At 41.1% G+C, this 18,229-nt stretch overlaps 1 protein-coding gene across 3 annotated transcripts; it reads right to left on the reverse strand.

Annotated features, from left to right (window-relative positions):
• Nucleotides 1-356: 356 nt before the first annotated feature.
• On the reverse strand, nt 357-17,843 carry LOC129357888 (integral membrane protein GPR155-like). 3 transcript variants are annotated; one of them, XM_055026836.1, is made up of 19 exons: nt 17,726-17,843; nt 15,890-16,105; nt 15,660-15,807; nt 14,705-14,834; nt 14,456-14,634; nt 14,234-14,386; nt 14,088-14,155; nt 8,933-9,104; nt 7,880-8,035; nt 7,211-7,294; nt 6,993-7,116; nt 6,806-6,890; nt 6,521-6,608; nt 5,273-5,510; nt 4,196-4,350; nt 4,006-4,101; nt 3,448-3,512; nt 3,229-3,366; nt 357-1,745 (listed from the first exon to the last, which is right to left on the reverse strand). In XM_055026836.1, exons 2-19 carry the CDS (start codon nt 16,045-16,047, stop codon nt 1,664-1,666), a joined length of 2,319 nt encoding a protein of 772 aa, XP_054882811.1. In that variant the 5' UTR covers nt 16,048-16,105; nt 17,726-17,843; the 3' UTR covers nt 357-1,663. The 3 variants fall into 3 exon arrangements, with proteins under 3 accessions (XP_054882811.1, XP_054882813.1, XP_054882812.1); XM_055026838.1 differs by having other exon boundaries at nt 357-1,947; XM_055026837.1 differs by having other exon boundaries at nt 357-2,005.
• Between the last annotated feature and the right edge of the window lie 386 nt (nt 17,844-18,229).

The raw sequence follows: 18,229 nt of genomic DNA on the forward strand, positions 1-18,229 counted from the left end.
AAGAGCTATGAGGTGTCTATCCTTTATATATGTCTATGGTGGGACTAATGCGCCTGTCTCCAATATTGGAGGGTACAAATCCCACCCATACCGCCCCCCACCCCCAGTTCCTACACCTATGGCTCAAATAAAGCAAAAAATATGGCAAAATAAAAGTCTGAACTTCAATCCTGGCTGAGTTTTTTTTTTTCAAAAATGCATTAAATCTAGGATATTCTTTTGGTTGCAAAGGAATATCCTTTTGGACTAATTTTTTTTATGAAAAAAATCTGTCCAAGACAAAAAATCAGATATAACAAAAGTTACAGAAATAATATTCCAATACCAGTGCAGAAATATACAGCGACCTGCATAACTCCATGTTTTCAATTTTTATTCAGTCAGTGCAAAATGGTTCAATGTGAGTCATGCAAGAGGTCAGCAGACAACAAACTGGTTCAAAGACAGCGTGCAAAATGAAACACTGCTTTCTCAGGAAGCTGGGCTTTTCTCTTCTGACCTGAAACATGAAAACCCTCTGCAGTGTAGTTGGACAGACACTCAGTCTGTCTAACTGTCTGCTTTCCACGCATTAATGGTACACATACTTAAACACCAGTGTTTAAGACAAAAGTCCATCATTCAGTTTTCAGAGAGGGAAAGACAAAGTTAGATATAAACCAGATTCTGGATCATGGACTGAATGCCCAACCAGTAGTGTTTCTGTCTTTATGTACCACACTCTTTTTAGATAAGTTCTCGCTAATTACGCACCAATCAGAATTCAGACTCTGCAGTTTTGGTAAAAATTTGACCAGATCTTATTGATGATGACTGTTTTTTAGAAATTAGAATACAGAAAATCAAAAATTTATATTTTTTCCTTGCCTTCCTGATGTAAGCGATCATAAATTATTTCGATTGGAAGTAGAGGCCATGTCACACCGTGTGAGAGAGGAGTAGCTGTAAAAATGTTTCATTGTCTTAAACAAAGTTGATATTTGAAGCATCCACTCATGCTTAGCGTTATAAAATAGAAATCTCTATCTGTTTAAAAACAGCATAAAACAAGAGTGTCTTGCTACTCTGACTCTGTTCAACCTTCTTGTTATCAGCTTCATCTCTCTCTCTCTTTTTCTAAATACCTTCTTGCATTTGAATGTCTTCAAACCCGCAAACTGACACTAAAAACAGATACATTTGACACTTTGTACCTCAGTAACAGTCACCACATTGAAGAGTGTTGGTACCCTGACCTGGAGCTCAGATAGGAAATAATTGGAAAAGCCTGGATGTTGAGTTTATGACCCCCAGTCAGAGGTCAAGACTAGTTTTGTTGTTTTTCTTATGACAATGGCAAAGCACTACTCAATACTTTTACAATGCAAAAGGATTTTCTCCCCGTAAAACAGATTTTGATGAGTAATGTAATGTTGGGTCTTGCAACAATCCAGCTAGTATCTTGTGGTAATTTCACCATAAGGTACTTTTTGTTTGGCATCCCAAAGTTTCTGTTCGTCCTCAAAGATGTTCCTGGGCCATCCCTCCTCCTGCAGGAAGTAGTAGGTTAGAGTGGGCTCGTCCCTGAAGCTCTGCTGGCCTGTCGGGTGGCGCACCACTCCGCCCCTCTGAAGACGAACGGCGTAATGTTTGGCCTCGGCCCATCTGGCACACAGAACTTGTTCTAACCAGTCCACCAAGTCACTCCCTCGAAAGACTCCTTCAGGGCAGAACTGGGGCGCGCTTGAGTAGAGGTCATTGTGTCCCTGATGGGTAGAAATGTATCCGAGGTGTTTATCTGAACTCTCCATATTGGAAGGAAGTGAAATTTGGTTGCATGATTCGTCTGGACTGGAATTCCTGTGCAGATTCTGTGACTTGCCATCTCTCTGAGGATTTGTATTTAAATACTGGGGATGATGGGAAAGGTAACGTCCAATTCCATTCTCCTGCTTCACTCACCCAAACCTGTGACAATCAGAGGAATGATTCACCTGCCGAAGCATTCACACTCTCCCTTGAGCCACTAGGTGGTGATGAAGAGAAGTGGAGCACAGGAAGCAGCAAAGTAAAGGAAAGATGGCAGAGACAGGGAAAGAAAAAGCAAGGAAAAGATTAATTAATCTGAGGTGAAAGGTGACAGAAGAATAGGAACTTGTTTGAAGAAAAGCAAAGAGTATCAGCCAAGAGTCATAAAATTATAGCGCCTGGGTCTTTTCAGTAGTATGGAAAGGTTTCATGTTAAATGCTTGCTGTTGCTCTGCGGGAAACAAGACAGTAATACTAGAAGTAGACAGTAAGTGAAAATAGCCTTTTTTTTTATTTGAAAATAATCAAAACAGAAAGATGTCATGCATTTGTGTTCAACCCCCTTTACTCCATTACTGATGAAGAAAATCCATGTAAAACTGTCCAAGTATTATTAAGTCTTAGTTCAGCGGTTCTGAACTCAGGAGGGTGTTAGAGAACATTAGAATTAAGAAAACCAAACAGAACAGCACATAGAGCAGAGGTAAAGTTATGAAGAAGTTAAAAACAAGATTATAATATATCCTATAAAAATGGGAATATTCCAACAGCTACATAGATGTGTCTGTCTCCTTAAGCTGACATACTAAATGAGGAAGGCATCAATCAAGAAGTCCTTGGTAACCATCACCAGGCAAGGCTGATGCTAGCATATCCAAGGCTAACACTAGCGATCCCAACATTCAGAGAGACTATTGAAAGATTTAGATAAGGGGTGTCAAACTCCAGTCCTCAAGGGCCGGTGTCCTCCAACTTTTAGATGTGTCTCTGCTGCACCACATGAATAGAATAACTAGGTCATTAGCAAGACTCTGGAGAACTGATCTACACAAGGAGGAGGTAATGAAGCCATTTCATTCCAGTGTTTTGTACCTGTGACACATCTAAAAACGGCAAAAGCGGCACTTGAGGACTGGAGTTTGACACCTGTGATTTAGATGAAGTCTGCCTAGAAAACCAACTGGCAATCATTAGGAAAACTTGAAAATTGATATCTAGAGATGCTCTTCATGTACTTAGACTGAGTTATTTTGCATAGCTGAATGAACAAAGATATCCCAGGAATAATTTTAGCTGTAATTACAGCAAAAAGTATTTTTCAAAGTATTGAATGGCTGAATACAAATGCAAGGTTTTAGATTTTTATTGATCAAGGTACTCATTAAACAGTTATGAATACTCTTACTACATACTACAGAGTGCCAACTGTGTCCCTCGTACCTGTGAGTGTGCACTATGTCTTGTACACACTGGTCTTTGTGGTAGCGGACAAACTGGGTACGGGTGAGTCGGACATCCTCGGGCACGGCAGACGGATTCAGACCCTCTCCATCTTGGCTGTGCCACAGGCTGACAAACCTGGACAACATCATTATTTCAGGACTTTCTCCAAAGACGTTACAAAAGCAATGCGAAATCAAAGCTGAAGTCTCAGCCCACCTGTTCTTGAACGGCACAATGATGAGGTGTCTGTCCAGACCAAATATTCCAAATGAAAGGAAGCCCTGGGAAAGAGCAAGTGAAAACAAGCACAAGCTACAGTTTTTTCTACAACACACACATGCATTTCCACTGACCATATAATTGTTCAAATTTGAAATGCGAAAATAAATTTGGCAATTTTGAAAAAAAAAGAAAGTTTTTTTCCATAAATATTGCACAAGGATGATGTTGTTTTTGGGGGAATTGAAATTAGTGTATTTCACCAAACTTAAATGGAAACATTTATCACTTCACACGAGTCACATGATCAGTAACCAGATGATCAACAACATGAATGTCACTGGTGGTAAAGACGACAACAGGAAGTGGTAGGATGATGGTGCGGCGTGCTTTCAATGATTTATCACTCTAAACTTATTCACTTGTGATTTAATTGGATTTATTTCATTTGTAAAATTGTGTTTTTTTTATATTAGCAGAGCTTCAACAATGTTTTATTGATATTTGCTACAATAAATGGAGCCAGAGATACAAAATCTAGTCAGGCTGAGGTACCTGCCCGTAGTTGGCCACAGCACAGAAAAACTGCAGCTCCAGGTAAAGCCGGCCTGGATCTTTGTTGAACAGCCACCAGAGACAGCTGGACAGATTCTACATGACGAGACAGCAATACATTTGAAGGAGGTTATTAATTTGTCTTTGTGAAACAATCTGTTGCAAGCTGTCCTCTTTGCTTCCTGCTTACAGCCAGCAGACTGACGTTGAGCAGCAAACAGAGCAACACATGTCTCACAGCCTGCTTGTCATCAGTATTCTGAAGGCCTGGAGGAGGCAAATTGAGCGGTTGCTCCGAGTCTGATGAACTCGGCTGCTGTCTGTCACATGGTACTCCGCTGTGGCCTGGAGCAGGAAAACAAAAGTTAGAAATGAGGTTCCGTCAACCTTCCTTGAAGCTGCAGCATAAGTACTAGTAAAAAAGAATGTTTTAAACATATTTGTTAAAGGTGTCACCATGTTGTTAATGTGATTATATGATCATATATGATATAAAAAAAAAACATAATAATAATTAAGCTCCTTCACCTCCTCCCAGTGCTACAACTGCCACCTGAAGGAATGCACTGCTCTCAGTCAAAAACAGCTAGTCAGATCAAAGCGCAGTCAATAAACCTTGGTTACACGTGCTGAACCTTCTGCAGGCAAGGGTCTGAGCAGCATGTACACAAAAGTGATGAACAGTGCTAAGACCCTGATCCTGTCTGTGACTGGTTGTTTCTAACCAAGCGGCATATTTCAGTAGTTAGCATTGCAAACACTGGGAGAAGAAAGAGGGAGTATTTTTTTCACAGATTTTTTGACTCGTATCATACTGTCATGACAGTAATAGTTTTAACAAATATGTAAAAAACATATTATTAATAAACGTTACATACTGCAGTTTTAAGACTACTAATATGAATAATAATAGTGTTGAAATGTTGAATGTGTAAAATTACAGACTATTATCAGCTGTTTCTTTGAACATTTATCAGAATGATTTAAATGTTATGCCTAAATGTTGTCTGCATTAGCTGCTAGTTTGTGCATTTATGAACTTATTACTGTAAGTTTGTTCACTATGTGTGCTGGCCATCATGTCAGGCCTGGACATGATGGAGAGGAGAAATGTGGAAATCTCCTCAACGAGAAAAGACAAAGGGCAAAAGAGAACCAATTATTAACAACAGAGTAACAGTCACACATGTCTCCATCTGGGGATAAAAAACAAGGTCTGAAAAACTCAAATGTTTTCAAATTAAAGAGAGAATCAGAGCGGCACTACGTGAATTGATGCTGCAGATGGGAGAATTTGTGGAGTTGGCCTCCTGTTGCTGCTGCTGCTGCTGCTGTTGTTGATCTTCCAGGTCAGCAGGGGCCCTCAGTTCATCATTGATCCCAGTGATAGCAGTTCGGCTCAGGGCTTCGTACCCAATCAGCTCCCGGTCCCCCTGGCTCAGACCCATTAGAGAAAAGGCACCAAGGGCCAGGCTCACACCCAGAACAACAGCAGAGCTGATTATCTGAGGCAGAAGGAAATGGAGGGGTTTGTTAATGACAGGATGCTAGAAATAAATAAAAATAACACAATTCTTTTGGTTTAGACTGCTACTCCTATACAGGTAACAGTACAAATGAAGTAAAAACGTTTCAAACAAAGAGTGGTGATGTGCCAATAAAAAACAAAAAGACAAAATTGGAAATTCAAAAATACAAAGTTTTTCTGATTTCTGAATGCACTCTATGGAAGTACAACATTCTTCAGTGTTGATGTTGTTACGAAATGAAAAGCAGTCAAAATTAGCTATTGCCAGCATTAAAGAAGCTAAAGGACATCAGATCCAAAAGATCAATTATATCAATACCTCGTTGGTATTGGATCAATGCTAGCATGTTAGGATTGATACTTTAGATTCAAACTCACTCTTAAAAATAGATTTTATCTTTGGTTTCCTAACTATCTCATATATTTAAATTTGATTGTTCTGAAATAATAATATTTTGCACTTTGTTTATGCTGGAAAACATGTTTGTTTTTCCTATTGATCATGGGCATAATGTTAATATGTTATCAAAGTATTTTACATAAATTTACACATAAACCTTCTTCAAATTTTGTTTGAGGTTTTGACAAAAAAGTAGAGGAAAAACCATAAAACCTAAAAAGTCTGAAGTTTGATGGTACAAAAGTGAATCAAAAGTATCAGGTATACTGGTGCTGTACATCAGATTCAAACCAAAATATGCAACTCTGCACGCCTCTAGATAGAAGCTCTTTATACAAAACCTTTGTTTTCTGTGTCTTGTAGAGACATGTCTGCAGTTTGCACTGCTTGCCAGACAAAAGGAAGGCTGAAGAGAAAAGTTGATGCTTTTATCCTGGTGAGCTCTCAGCAAATCACCTCATCATGTTACACTTCTTTTAAGATAAATCAAAAATGGCAGTAGCAGTTGTACAAAAACTGAAAATTCACAAGCATTCATTCACACAGTTCTGATCAGTGGATTTCCAATAACAACGGAAGATTCCAACCTGAGCTCTGCCATAGAAGAAAGCAGAGTCAAGGGTTTCCGTCCTTTCTCCTGATATGAGTAGGAGTCCAACCATCACAAAGGGAATCCTACAAAAACACACCAAGGACAGAATACTTCAACTAAATGATTTCTCTCTTTCCAGTGGAGCTCCAGAGAATCGTCTTCAATTCATACAAGGCACATCGTTATCTTTTTCAATCAAGACAGAAATATAAAACCAAATAATAAATAAAAGACCATCTTTTCACTGTGGACGCCACTGCTCCCGTCCCTGAATTCTCACCCCCAGCCCACAGCCATGAAGAGCCCAGGTCTGAGTCTGAGCAGATCATCTCTGTTAGTCAGAGCAAGACACAGAGGGATTAAACCTGGAGACACAGAGAAGCCCAAATGTCTCTGAAGCAAAGAATAAAATGTTTATTTAGCTGCTTTACAGGAACTGATGTTTTAATCATCTGACAAATACAAACCTGTCCAGATGTAAGTGCTGTACAGAGATCCATACAATACAGTGAAGGTGAGAACTTTACTGAGGAAATGATCTTCTTGTTTCACCAGAAAGTTCCACAGGATCATGCTAATGCACACTAAGAACTATCACAAAAAGCAGAGGGTTAAGGTAACAGACTGGAGAAAATATGAATAAATATGCATTATATCAATGCAAACTGCATCAAACTTAACTGACCTGAGCCAGGAAAAGGTTCAATACAAATAGATGAGGGAGCTGATTAAATTTCCTCCTCAGCAACATCAGAGCGATGGTCCAGACCTGGGAGAAACACAAACTGAGTTTCTCTTTTAAAATATCGATGCTGATCCTTGTTAGAGACTCAACTCTTTTCACTTCTCATAACAAAACCCAAATCTGAGGCTTAGTATCAATCGAATCCGATCCGATAGAGAAAAACAGCTGAATGGACTTCAAACATTTGTAACAGTTATCTTAGAAATCTTTGTAAATGTACAGAATTACAAAATTATTTGCGAACTCTGCCCCAGTACAACACATTTAAATCCACCAACAAGGCAGTCAAACATGGAAAAACAACTTTCATTAGTTCAGTCAGTGCAGTTCAGAGCAGAATGGTCAATGTAAAATAAATAGGAAAGAATTCAAATTAAGAGTGGGAGCAAATAGGAACATTTATTATAATCTAAAATAAATAATACAGAATGAACCCACTCAGAGAACAAAGCATAGAACGAGACTGAAAAGATTTGACTTTATGGATTGGGCACATTGTCACTGATACTCAATCTTGATTGTTTCTCAAACATCAAGACTGATCCAGATATTGATATGATATCAGTGAGCCTGAGGGAGCAGCAATGTAGAAGCACCAAAACCACAAACCAGTCCTATGAGGCTCATGATGCTGATGTTGAAGCTGACATTTTCCAGCTCTGCCACTAGGGGGCTAGGGTCCATCAAAGGAATGGTCAACAACCAGGCAGACACGTACATGATCGGAGCAGACAAAAAAGTGCTGATCACCATCCCAGACGTCACCTAGAACATAGAAAAACTGCGTCAAGTCAAAAGATTTCTGGTCACAGTTCGATGTCTTTTCTCTCTGCTAGGCTTTCTAATCGAAGAGACTTAAAGAAGCAGCAAAAAGAAATGAGATGGATCAGCAGACTCATGCAGTTTGGTTGGCATTAAGGCAAGCCTGTTGCAATAAGCAATTGATCAGTTAATCACATTATGAATTAAAATAAGTTTGATAATTAGAATTCTGATTATTAATATTTTTTGAAGGATAATTTGGTTTTCAGACTTCATAATCAACTTTATGTAAAGTTTTGGTTGTGTGGCTTTTATTTCCTTTTATTTATTGTTTTTGGTTGTTGTGTTATTTTCATATTTAAATTATCTTACAGTTCAGTAAAATTTAAGTTTACCAGTCTTTGAGGGGGAAAACTTGCATTATTATGCTGTTATCAATACATTACTTGAAAATGATCTCAAAAATATCAAGATTGTTTATCGGTAACAAATTGTACAGCAGCAATTGTCTCCATAACAGATCTACTTCAAGATAAAAAAAAAATATTGTGTAGAAATAAATTACTTTACATTATAATATAATACAATATAAGACTATACAGCACCCAACTCTGACCTGGGAGAAAGACAAACTGACAAAATTCTACTCTGGACTGACGTTTATTATTTATTAATTAGCATATTTCTATGTACATACTTATTTTGGAAGTGTGATTTATATTCAGATCATATATATATATATAATGCCTCATATATTATATATGAGGCATTTCTTTCGTTAAAAGATGAAAGCTTCATGCTGCTCCTGTTTCACTCCTGATTCATAGAATTTACATGCTTAAATCTTTGAAATGCTGTACGGCATGAGTAATGCAGTTTGTCATTTCAAAGAGAACTCACCACCTCCAGCTCCATGTTGTAGTGGCCAGCATATATAGCCACGCTTGGTGCAGTTGGAAAGACTCCGTAGAGAAAAGCAAAATTGGATAAACTGGTGTGGTTCGGGGTTGTGCTGTTCACCCCGACGTCCAGGATGTCCACCATGTCTTTGCAGACCAACGGCATTACCAGGCTGAACCGGACAAACATCACATAATCACTGAAACACTAAACACTTGTAACTTCCAGATGTTACATTTTGTAGCTTGGTTTTAGATCCCCAAACTTTTCAGCTTATGTATACTAAGCTGTAATTTCAGTTGTTATAAAAATGCTGTATAGATCAAATATGATTTAAAAGACATTTCACTTTGTAATTCAATGCCTTGAAATTAGGTCTCTGTCTCTTTAAGAAGCTTAAGCTCCTTCTGAATCTCTGCCTTCAGGAAGTCATCCCAGCATGGCTCCTCGATTAACCCATTATTAACCTTGTTACTGACTCTTTGCAAGCCTGTCACTTAATTACACAACACATTGGAAGTGAGGGACAGCAGTATTGAATTTTGACTAAGATAGTTGATTTTGACAATATTACCATGTGTTGCGGAAAGTGCCTCCACTGTATGTGATGATAGCTCAGGAAGTGGTGTGTATGTGAGATGTGTGGCAGCTGTCCTCCGGTCAGAAGGGGGGCGCTGCGTGCTAGAAAACCGGGATGCTTGAGGAGCGAGGGGGAGACGGTATGTGTGGCGGGATAAGTGCAGCGGCTAAGAAAAGTCTATGCAGTTTTCAACTGTTAGCTGGCGCTATTAAAAGTTAACTTCCAACCACCTTTGTGCCACTGCGTGGTTCATGTTCAAGGTGTATGAAGGAGTTAACCCCGAAGTAGACTTCACTTTGGCCCTGGAGGAAGAACTCCCAGGTGTCTCCCAACCACGGTCAGTAGACTGAGCAGGAACGGTTAACACTGGCGACCACGAAGGGACCTCTTCACCTTGATGGACAAGTGGTGAGCTAGTAGCGGCTAGCAATAAAGCAGAGAGACTGCATTAGCCCGTTGCTTAGCAACCACAAGATGGACGCCGCCGCTCGCCACTCCCGTGAAAAATATGGGCTCGAAACAGATTATTCCAACCCGTTTATGACATTAGATATGTCTTCCGAGGGTTCAGAGTGTAGAAAGGCTACTGAAGATGTGACGGTGGGGAAATGTGAACATTACAACCCTTTTCTGTTTATCCCTACTAAAGGTTTTATTGAGAAACACAAAGTACTCCTCGCTAGATAGAGTCTTAGTTCATCCCCAGAAATCTAAAACGGTCCCCCTTTGCTTCTTTAATCCTGCCAATAAAGCTGTGACCATTAAAGAACCAACCATCTGAACCCATGCAGCCTCCCTGTGCCTCACCGGCCACCGACTCGCCAGTCAGCATTCCGGTTGTTCCTCTGCACCTGGAGGAGCTCTATGCTCAGAACTCTAAAGGCCTCAATGAAGGTGAACGCCTCCAACTTAAACGTTTGCTTTCTGCTTATGGACATGTGTTCTCTACTGGGCCTGCTGACCTGGGCCGCACCAATCTCGTCCAGCACGATATTGTTCTTCGTCCAGGTGCCCCGGTCAAACAACCCCCACGTAAAATGACAAAAGAGAAGCAGCAATGCGCCGACCGGCAGATACACGACAGCCTGCAGAACGGTTTCGCCCAGAGCAGCCACAGCAGCTGGGCTTCGCCCATAATTATGGTACGTAAGAAGGATGGGACATACCGGCTCTGCATTGATTACAGGGCTCTCAATGAGCAAACCATATTGGATGCGTATCCTTTGCCCCGCATCCAGGATATGCTGGATACACTATCTACTGCCAGATGGTTCAACACGTTGGACCTCACCTCGGGTTACTGGCAGGTGGAGCTGAAGACAAGAGCACGCAAAACAGCTGCATTCTGCACCAGAAGAGGTCTCCTCAAGTGGAATGTCATGCCGTTTGGATTATGCAATGCCCCGGCGACATTCCAGCGGCTGATGGACCGCATCCTGACTGGCATGCAGTGGGAGACCTGTTTAGTCTACCTGGATGACGTCATCGCACTGCCGAGGAAAGTGTCAGAGATGCTGCAGCGACTTGGTCAGGTGTTTTACAGACTCCAACAAGCTAACCTGAAATTAAAACCTGCCAAATGCTGCCTTTTCCGCCAGCAGGTGGCCTACCTAGGTCACATAGTGTCTGAAGATGGTGTAGCTACGGACCTCAGTAAGATCCAAAAAGTCCAAATGTGGCCCACACCATCATCCATTCAGGAGGTCCGACGCTTCATCGGTTTGGCCTCATACTATCGCCGATTTGTGAAAGACTTTGCATCCATTGCTGAACCCCTTCATAACCTAACTAAGAAAAATGCTCGTTTCCAGTGGCATGCTGAACACCAGGCTGCTTTCAATGAGTTAAAGTCTCTCCTCATCTCAGCCCCCCATTCTTGGCTATCCCCTCTGCTGCGGTGAAATGGTACTCAACACTGATGCAAGTGACACCGGCATTGGTACTGTACTGTCGCAAAAGCAGGAGGGTGTGAAACGAGTGTTGGCTTATGGCATTCGCAAGTTGGCAAAGCCTGAACAAAACTACTGCACAACAAGATGTGAACTTCTGGCTATGGTGGATTTCACATCCCATTTTCGTCAGTATCTCCCCAGCCGACCGTTTAAGGTGCATATGGACCACAGCAGTCTGCGCTGGCTGACCAAAATGAGAGAGCCAGAAGGACAGTTAGCTCGATGGCTTGAGAAACTGGCTGAATACGACTTTGAGATTATCCACCGTCCAGGTCGACAGCACACGAATGCCGACAGCCTCTCCAGGGGATCCTGCCGCCAGTCCTGCCCATGTAAAGTGCAGGACCTCTCAACATCAACCAAAACCATCAACCATCGGGCTGTCCAGTGTGAGTTGAACTCTGACACCAGCTCCCTGTTGCTGAGTTCAGTGGGGGTGGAGGACCAACCTTCCACCACAGAGGTTTGTCCAGTGGGGGTAAGTCAAAACACCTTTTCATCAGATACAGAGACTTTAGACCAAAACATTTCCACTGATACAGACAAAATGCATCACAATGTTCAAACTGATGGATGCACTGTGAAATTGACTGAGAAAATATATGTGGCTAAGACTTCTGACACAGTTTCTTTGTTTCATGGCTGGACCATGGGGGAGCTGAGCCAGGCCCAGGATGCTGATGTGGACATTGCACCCATACGCAGCTGGATGAAGGCCAGTGATAAACGCCCCCCATGGTCCGTTGTCTCGCCATGCAGCCTGGCCACTAAGACATACTGGACTCAATGGAAACGACTCTACTTCAGAGATGGAGTTCTGGTCCGTCGGTTCTACTGCCTTGATGACACCCAATTCTACCCACAAATTGTGTTGCCACGTAAACTACAACTTGACGTGATGAGACAGATGCATGAGGGGCCGGTGGGTGGACATTTTGGTGTAGAGCGGACCTTGACCAGATTAAGAACCCAATATTACTGGTACCACATGAGGGAGGATGTTGCTGTCTGGTGTAAAACCTGTACCAGCTGTGCATCAAGGGTTCATAATGTCTATTGCATTGCACTGGACATTATGGGACCTTTAAATGAGACCGAGCGTGGAAACCGCTATGTGCTTGTGATACAAGATTACTTCACAAAGTGGACTGAGGCATTTCCTATTCCAAACGAGCGAGCTGTGACCGTTGCCGGTATCGTTGCTAGTGAGTGGGTGTGCCGCTATGGAATCCCTCAAGCGCTACACAGTGACCAGGGACGCAATTTCGAGTCTGAGGTGTTCCAAGGGATGTGCAATTTGTTTGGGATAGACAAGACTCACACAACACCATTCAGGCCGCAGTCAGATGGTCAGGTCGAGCGTTTCAATGCCACCCTCCAGAAGATCCTGGCTACTACAGCACCATGCTGTCATTGGGATTGGGACCTGATGATTCCTTATGTTGTTATGGCATGCAGGTCAACCAAACATAGTGCTACAGGTTTCTCTCCAAACTTTATAATGTTAGGCCGAGAAGTAAGTTGCCCCCTGATTTGGAACACCAACCCACTGCTCCAGAGTATGTGCAGCAGATGCGGAAATGGTTGAAGCTGGCCCACCAAATTGCTAGAGAAGCCCTGAGGGACTCTGTCACATGTGCAAAGAGACAGTATGACAAAAACTGCTGCCACACACAGTATAAAGCTGAATACCCTGTGTAGTACCTCATTAAAGGAACACATCGTGTCAAGAATAAAGTCAAAAAGTTCCTCCCATCATATGAAGGCTCATTCTTCATCCTAGGCCAACTGGATGACCTAGTTTACCAGTAATTTTCTGCCGCAACACAGAATAATAGTTTCACAAGACAGGATTTGTTGGCTCGCGCTTACACAGTGTGAAGGAGAGGAGATAGCCTGCACACACAGCTGAGAGTAAGATAAATGTGATCGTTTTTGGTGATCAGCGACCAGAGGTAGTGATCAGCGATCACTGATCAGGGGCGCCGCCAGGAATGTTGGGCCTCATGACAACTGTAATTGCCCCCCCCTCGCAGCTGCTGTTACAATTTCCTAACCTTAAGTCTTGCAGTTCAGGAGAGTTCTGAGATAGCAGGGAGTCAGTCATCCGCTTTAGTCAGCGCTAGCCAATAGGGACACATCTTACATCGTTCATCTTTAGGGCCCTCCCAGGATCTTCATGTGAGAATCACCAGCAAAACTCGTTGAGTTCAAAAAAAAAAGGGAGTGTCAAACAAAACTTTGAGAATCTCAACTAAAATCTTAGGCTGTCAACCAAAATGACATGCACAAATTAGTTTATGTTCTGCAAATAACTTTTACACTTCAAACAAAAATACATAATTTAGATTTTAAAAAAGCAGAAATGAACAATAAAATAAGAAGTTTGGCTTGTATCCTTGTCTGTCTGTGCAGATGGCCTCACAGTTTTTATGACTAGGTTTAGAGTTACATCAACTGAATAAAAGTGACTTTTACATACAGTAGGTCGTCTTGACGGCCATATTTAGCCGCTTTCTGAATAGAGTAATGTCATGTACAAAGGGTCAGTATTTGATTTTACAAAAATAAAACTGACTGGAAATGAAAACCCCTGACATCCTTCCCCTGACATTTTACTTACAGTTTGGCTGTTATGAGGAGAATCAGGGCAACTCCAGTGTCTCTGGTTAATTTTCTTAGCTGGCCGACCTGCCCCATAAGAACAGAGATAACAATCTCAGTAAACCTTGTGACCCTAGAAAAAAGATACAATCTCCAACAGCTCACCATAGTGAGGCCAAGGTAAAACAACGCTGCTCCTCCGAAGGAGTTGGCCAGGCCATCGATGAACTCAGAAAGAACAGAGGGAATCCGTTCTCCCAGGGCAAAATGAGAGATGATTCCCACTATCACCATGAACACTATTGGGTTCTTCAACACCTTGAGAGGCAAAGAGACAAATTTAGAAGAATGAACCAAACGTTAATACTTCATAACTGATATTATTACCTGTAAAACTACAATTCCCAGAATACTAAGACTACTGTGTTGCAGATGGCTGGCCTGCCTCCACCTTTGCACCTCACAAAGAGCAAAGCCGATGGGATTGAGGAGCATGAGGGAAACCGGGGCGACTAAGTAGATGTACTGCAGGTATTCTGGGTACGTACTTCGATACAAAGCGTCGACTGGAAGAGAAAACACAGCCAGACCTCAGAAATGATCTGAGATCAAATGTCCATGCCGAGTGAGTCTTACCAATTGGGTATCCCAAGGCAAAGTCATTACTCTGGGTAGCAAAGATGGCATAGAGACCAGCCTTGCTATATCTATTGTCTGGACTGGCCACCATCAGCGTCAGCACACACACCAGTACAAACACTGTAACCTGCCAGCAAGACAAGGTTATTCATTTTCTTCTAATATAGCAATAATAATATAATAAAAATGTATAGACATATTGCATGCTATGATGCGCACAACACTGGAGGGCAAAAAGGCGATTCTTTACATATCATCCACAGTGCTGCTGTAGTGCAACCAATCTGTTAACCAAATGAAACCTGGAGATATTGGTGTTTTCAGTGCAGAGCGCCTCAGAAAAAATCATTTGAAACCACTGGCATTCTTTTTTTCCCTTGTCAGCTATGTTAAACACACACTTATTGCCGTAGTAACTGATTGACCACAGCTCCACGAGTGTATCATAATTCAGGAACAAAAAACACAAAAATCTTCCACACAAAAAACATTCAGTTTGTCAGTTTTATGTTTTAGGCTTGATGCTTATTTTGTTGTAATTGATCATCTGAACACAGTAATGGTTGATTAATTATTTTAATCACCTGCTCTATTGATAATCTGTCAGAGTTGGTGTGTTGGTCACCTTTTTTTAACACACCAAATTCAGCAGCACATCTACATGTCCAGGTTGTCAAAGTCAAGCCAGCATAACTGACCGGCCTCCCTCTCCTAAATTTTTAAAATTTAAACTTTTTCCTGACTTGTGAAATGGGATATCCTTGAACTTTGTTACTTAGTTGTTGTAGTGTTGACAGCAAAGTGCTGCATCCCTTTTTCTTTTATGTCACATATACATTTAAGATTGTTATGTTGACAACCTGAAGCTACCTGCTGGTGATGGTAGTCATCACCAGCAGTCATCTGTGCGTGACGTCACGTTGCAGTGTGTCTATAATAATAACATATAGACCTTTGCTACCAAGACACTCCAAAGGAAAGCCCAAATGACGTCCCCAAAATCCAACAGGACCATGTTTTTAAAGAGCAAAGCAGGAAGAGCGAATTTAGAGACAAAGTTCCCCAAACCCTTTGCCTGGCTCTCCGTGATCATGTCAGCCCTGTGGAAAGAAAAAGGTTGAAAACTTCCAAGATCAAATTCTTTGACAAGTCACACACACGTCTCTGTTTCCATACACCTACCGTCCAGCTATATAACCACACAGAATGATTCCAAAGCACTCGAGAAGAGCCGGAAACAGCTTGTCAATGGACATGTGGGGTCCCGCAGTGGAGCCAGCCAACGTGTTGTGGGAGACGTTCTTCCCGTGGATGAAGACATAGTTCTTGGGGGTCTCCATAGCAGCACTGGGTTGAGAATTGGAGGGTTTTTGGTGATGGCTCCAGAATCAGAAGATGCTTTGAAGAAATTGACATCTGAGGCTTATTGTTATAACAGGTAAAACAATTTTAACATCCTGTATTTATGGAGTTACATTTGTTTCACAATTATTCAGTAATAATAAAAAAAGTCAAACAAAAATAAAATTGTGGTCAAAACTTTTAGATTTGCAAAAATTGTTTTGTTTCTAACAAAAAAAACTTATCTCAATCAAAACATTAAACTGGTCAAAACCTTTTGAATTGTAATAATCCTTTTTTTATTGTTCATTTTTTTATTATTAAAATCACTCATTTTTGCTTGATGAAGTGAAAAAGTTATTTGCAGAACATAAACTAATTTGTGCATGTCAGAATTTTTCTGAAGTTTTCTTTTATGCTCCCCTTTTTTTTATTGAACTCAAGTTTTGCTTGCGATCTTCACTCGATTATCCTGGGAGGGCCCTAGAGATGAACGATGAAAGACGTGGCCCTGTTGGCTAGCGCTGACTAAAGTGGATGAGTGACTGCCTGCTTCTCAGAACTCTCCTGAAATGCAAGGGTTGGGGTTAGGCTTTCTGCTTCGCTTCGGTGACAGGACACACAATGTGAATGCTAAGTAATCTTCACAAAATTACACCTTTTAAAAGAAAACTAAAGTGTCCACCTTTTTTTCAAAGAAGTCTGACACAACTTATGATGACAGTTACATATCTTGTCTGCCACGTTCCCAGTTAGCATATTGTGCTAGCTAATGTTAGCACTAGATAAAGTAGGCTTAAAATTTGTGATTTTAATTGCAATAATATTGTAACAATATTACAATACAAAAAGTTTTGACCAGTTAATTTTTTTCATTCAGATTTTTCTTTGAAATTTTTTCTTTTGTAAATTCAAAAGTTTTGATCACAATTTTTTTGTTTGTTTGTTTGACATGATTTTATTTTTGATTGAATGAAATCATCAATATTTGAACTGCAAAGTTGGATCTTATAGGTTCAAAGTCTGAAAGCACTACACAACATTCCTCTCAATTCTCATGTTTTGACTGGGAAACTACCATATTTTACCCATTTTGTGCCATGCTCCTGTATTCCTATTTTCCCATAAATTTGCCCTGTTATTACGTCACCAAACAGTTCTGACGTTATGCGTCCTGTCTGGCCTGGAGTATCCACCCTAAACCATCTAATTACAACATCCTAATTTATCCTACATGCATAACAGTGGTATGATTTGATATGTATTCTAATGTCCTTTGGAATGAATGAATGAAATATCAGTTTTGAAAAGGTAATCTGTATTGGAAAGGGGGATGTGGAGCTGTGGGGGGAGGTGGACAGCAGCGGCTGGCGAACCTTGCCCATAGATTTTCTTGTTACGCCTCTGTACTGTCTCCAAACGGATTGATTCGTCTCTTCCATCAATACCAGATCATTTGAAGCGAAATACGACGGCGCAAAATCCAAAGCCGTGGCTGCGTAAAATGAAAAGGCGGACAAAGCGAGCTGGTATCCGGGATTCCCTCATCGTCATTGCCAGCTGACTGTTACGTTATCATACCTGCATGCTAAAAACACATCTTGGGGCGCGGTAAGCCGTACCCTTCTAACCGTTTATGCTGTTTGAAATGATTTATTGGGCGAATATACTTCTTACCTCTGTCCTATAAGCACTGCACTACACAGGCGACGACATTCCTCTGTCTTTTTTGCTCTCTAAGCTCTTGTTGTTGCTGTTTGGGATGAAGGCGGCTCCCAATCTGACAGCTGCAGCGAGTAGACACGCCTCCACAAATGACTGACAGAAGCTTCAGCAAATCACCGTAAAGAACGTTTTCTCCTGGCGTCTGTGATTGGTTCACTTCAGAGGACCGTTCTCCAGAGAGAAAGCTACAGAAACAAGAAATACACATTTCACATATCTACAATTAAATTATGACAAGTCAAAAAATAAATTCAAGATATGCCAATTTTAGTTTTGACTAGTCACAATTCTAATTAAAGATATCTCGAATGACAGAATAATTCAGAACAATAAACCTCCATCAAGCATCGGTTGGGTTCTTAGTTACTCCAATTAATTGGAGGCTCTAACAGTTACTAAAATAATCTGAACAATTCCAAATATATATGAAATATTGACAGCTTTTAGTTGTCAACC

Source organism: Poeciliopsis prolifica, unplaced genomic scaffold, assembly GCF_027474105.1.
Source record: "Poeciliopsis prolifica strain line A6 unplaced genomic scaffold, Auburn_PproV2 SCAFFOLD331, whole genome shotgun sequence".
Taxonomy (NCBI): Eukaryota; Metazoa; Chordata; class Actinopteri; order Cyprinodontiformes; family Poeciliidae; genus Poeciliopsis; species Poeciliopsis prolifica.